Source organism: Triticum dicoccoides, chromosome 2B (assembly GCF_002162155.2).
Source record: "Triticum dicoccoides isolate Atlit2015 ecotype Zavitan chromosome 2B, WEW_v2.0, whole genome shotgun sequence".
Classification (NCBI taxonomy): domain Eukaryota; kingdom Viridiplantae; phylum Streptophyta; class Magnoliopsida; order Poales; family Poaceae; genus Triticum; species Triticum dicoccoides.
This window is the reverse complement of record NC_041383.1, coordinates 616,098,215-616,106,447: the sequence shown is the minus strand read 5'-3', so window position 1 is coordinate 616,106,447 and position 8,233 is coordinate 616,098,215. Positions and strand designations below refer to the sequence as shown.

The 8,233-nt window shown below is 45.6% G+C and overlaps 1 protein-coding gene across 1 annotated transcript; it reads left to right on the top strand.

Annotated features, from left to right (window-relative positions):
• Positions 1-6,268: 6,268 nt before the first annotated feature.
• LOC119365179 (heat stress transcription factor B-2a-like) lies at positions 6,269-7,787 on the top strand. Its single transcript, XM_037630785.1, has 2 exons — positions 6,269-6,742; positions 6,841-7,787. The coding sequence occupies exons 1-2, from the start codon at positions 6,530-6,532 to the stop codon at positions 7,534-7,536; spliced, it is 909 nt and encodes a 302-aa protein (XP_037486682.1). The 5' UTR covers positions 6,269-6,529; the 3' UTR covers positions 7,537-7,787.
• The last annotated feature ends 446 nt before the right edge of the window (positions 7,788-8,233 follow it).

Here is an 8,233-nt window from a genome sequence, read left to right as displayed (position 1 = left end):
ACTCTAGTGTCCAAACATAGTCATCCAATATATCGATCTTTACGTCTCGACCATTTCAAGACTCCTCATCATGTCCGTGATCATATCTGGGACTCTGAACTACCTTTGGTACATCAAAAAGTCAAAAACTCATAATATCGATCGTCACCAAACTTTAAGCGTGCGGACCCTACGGGTTGGAGAACTATGTAGACATGACCGAGACACGTTTCCGGTCAATAACCAATAGCGGAACCTGGATGCTCATATTGGTTCCCACATATTCTACATAGATCTTTATCGGCCAAACCGCATAACTACATACGTTGTTCCCTTTGTCATCGGTATGTTACTTGCCCGAGATTCGATCGTCGGTATCTCAATACCTAGTTCAATCTCGTTACCGGCAAGTCTCTTTACTCGTTTATGTAATGCATCATCCCGCAACTAACTCATTAGTCACATTGCTTGCAAGGCTTATAGTGATGTGCATTACCGAGAGGGCCCAGAGATACCTCTCCAACAATCGGAGTGACAAATCCTAATCTCGAAATACGTCAACTCAACAAGTACCTTCGGAGACACCTGTAGAGCACCTTTATAATCACCCAGTTACATTGTGACGTTTGGTAGCACACAAAGTGTTCCTCCGGTAAGCGGGAGTTACATAATCTCATATTCATAGGAACATGTATAAGTCATGAAGAAAGCAATAGCAACATACTAAACGATCAAGTGCTAAGCTAACAAAATGGGTCAAGTCATTCACATCATTCTTCTAATGATAACTCATATCTATGGTTAGGAAACTCAACCATCTTTGATCAATGAGCTAGTCAAGTAGAGGCATACTAGTGACACTATGTTTTTCTATGTATTCACACATGTATTATGTTTCCGGTTAATACAATTCTAGCATGAATAATAAACATTCATCATGATATGACAAAATAAATAATAACTTTATTATTGCCTCTAGGGCATATTTCCTTCAACTGAAGCATAAGAGGCGGGAGTTTTCCGTTTCGGATCTCATTGGTACTCTTGATGTGGAAGAAAAGGCGAGAGCAAAGGACAACCGTGCTCGAGGTATTGAGGGAGGTTCTAGTGCCAATCTGGTATAGAAGAAAAACTTCCAGCCCCACAAGTTCAAGAAGAAGGGCAAGTTTGATGGTAAAGCAAAGTTTGATGGGAATAACAAGGCTGTACAACACATGAACTTCAAGAATAAGAATGACAAGAAGAAAGGTGTTTGTCATGTGTGTGGAGATCCTGATCATTGGGCTCCTAGTTTCCCTAATCGCTATGACAAGCGTCATGTTGGGAAAGGCGGAAAGACCGCTAATGTTGTCATTGGAGACACTGACATGAATGATGCTGGGTATAGTATATTTCCCACTATTCTTTCAGTATGTCATTCTCCTAATTGGTTAATTGACACAGGTGCTAATGTGCATGCATGCGGTGATATTTCCATGTTTTCGTCTTATCAGACCGCTGGGACTTCCACCGTGCTGATGGGCAACGGTTCAAGCGCTTCTGTTCGTGGTGTTGGCACGGTCGATCTGAAGTTTACTTCGGGGAAGATCGTGCGGCTGAAGAACGTGCATTATGTCCTCACCGTCAATAAAAATCTTGTTAGTGGATCTCTTTTGTGTATAGATGGCTACAAGCTTGTCTTTGAGTCGAATAAATTTGTAATATCCAAGTATGGAACCTTTGTTGGTAAAGGCTATGAGTTAGGAGCCCTGTTTCGTTTATCCTTGTCAGACGTTTGCAATAAAGTTGTTAATCATGTTTGCAACAATAGTGAATCAAATGTGTGGCATTCATGTCTCTGTCATGTTAACTTTGGTTGCATGTTGCGACTAGCGAAGTTAAACTTAATCCCTAGTTTCACCACTGTCAAGGGATCTAAGTGTCAAGTGTGTGTGCAAGCTAAGCAACCTCGTAAGTCTCATGTGACTACGGAAACGAGAAATCTTGCACCACTAGAGCTCATACATTTAGATCTATGTGAAATGAATGGTGTTTGACAAAAGGTGGAAAGAAGTATTTTATGACATTAATTGATGACTTCACTAGATACTGTCATGTGTATCTTCTGAAATCTAAGGATGAGGCTTTGAACTATTTCAAGATCTATAAAGCTGAAGCGGAAAACCAACTTGATCGAAAGATCAAGAGGCTTAGGTCCGATCGTGGTGGAGAGTATTTCTCAAATGAATTTGATTCCTTTTGTGCGGAACATGGTATAATCCATGAGAGGACGCATGCCTATTCACCTTAGTCAAATGGGGTGGCCGAAATAAAGAACCGTACTCTAACTGATTTGGTTAATGCCATGTTAGGCACATCGGGTCTCTCCCAGGCATGGTGTGGGGAGGCAATATTGACGGCATGTCATGTCCTAAATCGAGTTCCCACAAAGAACAAAGAGATAACTCCATCGAGGAATGGGAGAAGAAAAGGTTAAAGCTCTCTTATCTATGAACCTGGGGTTGTCTGGCGAAAGTCAATGTGCCAATTCCAAAGAAGCGGAAGCTGGGACCAAAAATTGTGGACTGTATTTTCCTGGGATATGCTTTATATAGCATTGGTTATAGATTCTTGGTTGTAAAATCTGAGGTACCTGACATGCACGTAGGTACGATTATGGAGTCGAATGATGCAACTTTCTTTAAAGATATCTTTTCCATGAAGGATATGGCTACCTCATCTAATCAGGAGATACCTAGTTCATCGAATCAGGAACCAGTTACAATTACTGAACCTGCCATTTCGATGAAACACTGTGAAAATCTTGTGAAGGAGAACAATGAAGTTCCTACTAGGAGCAAGAGACAAAGGACTGCAAAGTCCTTTGGTGATGATTTTCTTGTGTATCTCATAGATGACACTCCTAGTTATATTTCAGAGGCCTATGCATCTGAAGATGCTGACTACTGGAAGGAAGCGGTCCGTAGTGAGATGGATTCCATCTTGGCAAATGAAACTTGGGAGATAACTGATCGTCCTTATGTGTGCAAACCTATAGGGTGCAAATGGGTATTCAAGAAGAAGCTTAGGCCTGATGGTACTATCGAAAAGTACAAGGCACGACTCGTGGCTAAGGGATATACTCAAAAGGAAGGTGAAGACTTCTTTGATACTTACTCACCTGTGGCGCGACTGACCACTATTCGAATACTACTTTCACTGGCTGCCTCACATGGTCTTCTCGTTCATCAAATGGATGTTAAGACTGATTTCCTAAATGGAGAGTTGGAAGAGAAAATTTATATGGAACAACTAGATGGGTTTGTAGTAGATGGTCAGGAAGGAAAAGTGTGCAAGTTGCTGAAGTCTTTGTATGGACTTAAGCAAGCACCCAAGCAGTGGCATGAGAAGTTTGAAAGAACTTTAACAGCCACATGCTTTGTTGCAAACGAAGCTGATAAATGTGTGTACTATCGCCACGGTGGGGGCGAGGGAGTTATCCTTTGCTTGTATGTTGATGACATACTGATTTTCAGAACAAATCTGAAGGTTATTAAGGAGGTCAAGGATTTCCTATCTCGTTGCTTTGAGATGAAGGATTTAGGAGTGGCTGATGTCATTATGAACATCAAGTTGTTGAGAGACGATGATGGTGGGATTACATTGCTTCAATCGCACTATGTGGAAAAGATCTTGAGTCGCTTTGGCTACAGTGACTGCAAGCCCTCTCCAACACCATATGATGCCAGTGTGTTGCTTCGAAAGAATTGCTAGAGATCAATTGAAACATTCTCAGATTATTGGCTCGCTTATGTATTTCACCAGTGCTACAAGACCTGACATCTCTTTTGCCGTTAGCAAACTAAGCCGGTTTGTCTCAAAACCAGGAGATGTGCATTGGAAAGCTCTAGAGAGAGTTTTGTGTTATTTGAAAGGCACTACGAATTATGGAATTCACTACACAGGGCACCCAAAGGTTCTTGAAGGGTATAGTGACTCAAACTGGATCTCAAATGCTGATGAGATAAAGGCCACGAGCAGATATGTATTCACTCATGGAGGTGGTGCTGCTTCTTGAAAGTCTTGCAAGCATACCATCTTAACGAGGTCAACAATGGAAGCAGAACTCACAACACTAGATACAGCTACGGTTGAAGCAGATTGGCTTCGTCGGCTCTTGAATGACTTGCCGGTTGTTGAGAAACCTGTACCGGATATCCTTATGAACTGCGACAATCAAACTGTGATCACGAAAGTGAGCAGCTCAAAGGATAACATGAAGTCATCAAGACACGTTCAGAGAAGGTTAAATTCTGTCAGAAAAATGAGAAACTCCGGAGTTATTGCATTGGATTATATCCAACGTCTAAAAATCTGGCAGATCCTTTTACTAAGGGTCTATCACGTAATGTGATAGATAATGCATCGAGGGAGATGGGTATGAGACCCACAATATGAGTTGTTCACAGTGGTAACCTATTCTTTGTGATTGAAGATCCCCTGAATTAGATGTGGAAGACAAGTTGTTGGTCAACTGAGAGGAGAGTATCCTAACTATTAACAATACCACTCCATGAAGATGCAATACTCTCCTAATCTGCATGGCAGGTTGATGTATATCTTAATGTGTTCTAAGTGGCTCTTTTAAGTAGAGATGTTGTCCAGCAAAACATCTTTTGAGGAACACACATATATGAGTCTGATTGTTAAACGTCGCAATCTATGAGAGCAGGGTTCTCTCTAGTAAACTCATGAAAGGTCTCAGACTATGACGCATAAGCTCCACCCACGGGGAAGACCCACGGTACCCACGTATCGGTCAAGGATTTGTGTGAAGCTAGATTCGCAGAAAACTTGCAGTTCAAGGCCCAGTCCACTGTTCAAGTTGCTTACTAGTGTAGCATAGAGTTCTAGGTGGAAGTTCAACTTAACAGTCTCCACTGCAGTACCGGTATATAAAACAGTGTTTTGGAACCAAAGGAAAATTTTGTGTGCCTCTGGGATCTGGTGGGGGATTGGTGGAATTTTGTCTATTTTGGGCCTAGCCCAATAGCAGTTTCAAAAATTCCTAATAAATCCTAGAGGCCCACGCAACCCATTCGTGCAAGGCAAGAGGTGGAACTAAAGTTTAGTCCCACATTGCTAGTTTAAAGGGGGTTGGACCTCTTTATAAGGGAGGTTCTTTCCCCACTTGTATGAACATGAGAACAAGAGGGACATCCACGCGCGCTCCTCCTCCGCCGCCTGCCTCGTCACGACGCGCCGCGCCGCGCCGCGGGTTGCGGGAATGAGCCGAGCCGATGTCTAAATTTTTGCCACGCACTACGGGTATGCGAAAGATCACTCGGGAGCTGGAAAGTTTTTGCTGTAGTGGATACTGAATACGAACGCTGCACCCTTCGGCTATTGCCTGTTTGTTTCGTCTCCCTCGTTCACTTCAACTCCCGGCGCAGCCTCTCGCCTTCTTCTCCTGTGCCTATAAAAGGGAGGTCGCTCCTCTCCAGAGAGACACACCAGAAGATCCTCTTCCACTTGCCACCGGTTCCTGAGCACTACGCTGCTGCTATTATCTTCCTCATCCCGGCTTGCGGCGTGCACCGCAGGTCGGGACAGTAGGCCTCCGAAACCGCACCTCTTTGAGTCCTGTACGGGAGAAGGGTGAAACGTTTTTGGGGAGCGCTCTGCGCGACTACTGACCAGTTCATCACGGACACCGACGACCACTTTCCCAACGACGACTTCTTCCCCGACGTCGACAACCTCTTCAACGACATGCCTAGTGAGGATGTCGACCCAAGTCGAGTGCTCCTGCTCCTGCTGCTGTCCCGTACGTGTTCTTATTTATTCTGTTAGAGGTCCTATCACAGTTCCTTGTTCTAGTGTTTGCCCTAGATATGTTAGGCTCTATTTCATATATGCAACTACATGTACTGTCTGCTCTAGATATGTTTGGTTACAGTTCATATAAGCATCAGATCGCATGACTTACTTTACCTCTGCTATTTTAGTCATACTTTATCTAGTATTTTCATTAATAAAATCATATGATAAATTGCTCATATTTCCAACATAGAGTTTTCATACTTACTCCCTCTGTTTTGTATTATAAGATGTCTTACCTTTTTATCAGTTTTATACACATTTTAGCGTGTTTGTTCACTCGTTTTAATTTTGTAAAGTGAACGGAGGGAGTGTCATATAAAACAATTTCATTTACTATTTTCTTTGTAGGGTTGCTTAAAACTCAAACAACATAGGAGTAGTAAAGAAAAAACACAAACAATAGTCAAAATATTGGCTACCCAAACCGTCCTTCACAAAGCTACAGCTCAACCAGTCTTGAATCCCCGATCCAGCAGCGCCGGTTCTAGAAACATCGCCACGTGGCCGACTAGAAAGGATCGGAACCTTCCAGAACCCGCTGGATGCTTCTCGCCCCATCCCCAGCCTACCCCCATCACAAAATCCCCATTTCTAGACCATTCCTTCCTTTCCTGTGCAACCAAACCAAATCTCTCCGTCTCCTCTCGCCAGAGCACCACCAGAACCATCGCCCTCAACCAACTCATCAATGGCGTCGCCGGCGCTGGGGGCGGGGACGCCGCCGTTCCTCACCAAGACGTACGCGATGGTGGACGACCCGGAGACCGACGACACCATCTCCTGGAACGAGTCCGGCACGGCGTTCGTGGTGTGGCGCCGCGCCGAGTTCGAGCGCGACCTCCTCCCCAAGAACTTCAAGCACAGCAACTTCGCCTCCTTCGTCCGCCAGCTCAACACCTACGTGCGTCTCCGCTCCACCCACCCACCTCCGCATCGCTCCCCTCTCTCCGGCTAGTTCGGTAGATCCAGATTACCAAGGGTGCTGCGTTTCTTGTGCAGGGATTCAGGAAGATAGGCCTTGACAGGTGGGAGTTCGCCAACGAGTGCTTCAGGAAAGGGGAGAAGCGCCTGCTCGGCGCGATACAGAGGCGGAAGGGATCTGGCGCCGGGGCGCCGCCGCCCGCGATGATGGCGACGCCGATTGCGACGGCGATTCCGATCTCGCCCACGCCGACGAGCTCCGGCGGGGACGCCGCGGTCTCGTCGTCGCCGCCGCCCGGGCTGGCGCTGGTGGCCACCGGCGCGATGGCCGAGTTGGAGGAGGAGAACGCGCGGCTGCGGCGCGAGAACGCGAGGCTGGCGCGGGAGCTCGCGCGCGCGCGGCGCGTCTGCGACGGCGTGCGGCACCTCGTCTGGCGGTATGACCACGGCGGGGATGAAGTGGGGGAGGAGGACGAGAGGCACGGCGCCGCAGGCGCGAAGCCGATGCTATTCGGCGTCGCGATAGGGAGGAAGAGGTCGCGCGAGGATGGGCACGGGGGAGGGGATGAGGAAAATGGGGCAGAGGAGGACGGCGAAGACGAGGAGGAGGAGCAAGAACACGACGACGACGACGAGAGGCACGCCGCCCGGCGAGAACAAGGGAAGGCTATGAAGACGGAGCGGTCGGATCTGAATGTGCTTTCGCTGTCCGTGCGGGCGGCGGCGGCGGCGAGGCCTGACGGAGGCTCGCGTGATCGTAGCGGAAACCACTAGTAGGATCTAAATCCACCTCGCGTGATCGTAGCGGAAAGCACTAGGATCTAAATGGTGTACCACTCTAGCTCGCATTATGACGTCTTTGTATCTTGACGTGACAAGAATTGCATTGCTGGTAGCACAATGTAGAATCAGCCAAGGCGTGTAGAACAACCGGTAGATTGTTTGGTAGTTAGGGCCTGTTTGGTTTCCATGTAGACCTAGGATTGGGAAAATGAGAAGAGTTGGATGCCATGGTTTATTGTAGAGTTTTTCTTTTGTAAAAAGGCCAAGGTTGTATTTAAGTAGCACAAACCCATAGAACCCTATAGAAACTAGCAAAAGAATTTGTGCGATGCAACGGAAGAAAAAAAAACTTACATTCTCACTCTTCTAACCCAATAATCATGACTCAAGACCCTAATAGGTATATATTTTTTCTTTAAACACATGACATCCCATCTATGTTGTCAGTTATCCTACTTCGCACTCTTGCCGATGGTTATAGGTAGTTGGTTTCATCTTCAATCCTGATTTTGCTGAGGCGCTCATTTTTAATTCAGATTGGTATGAAAGAAAAATAATCATACGTTGTTCATTAAGGTCGTACCATAAATAACATTTTTAAATGATTAACAGATAACTAACACCATGTTTAGATTCTACACATTTTTCTAATCAAAATTCATGTATAACATGTTGAATTTGAAGTTAG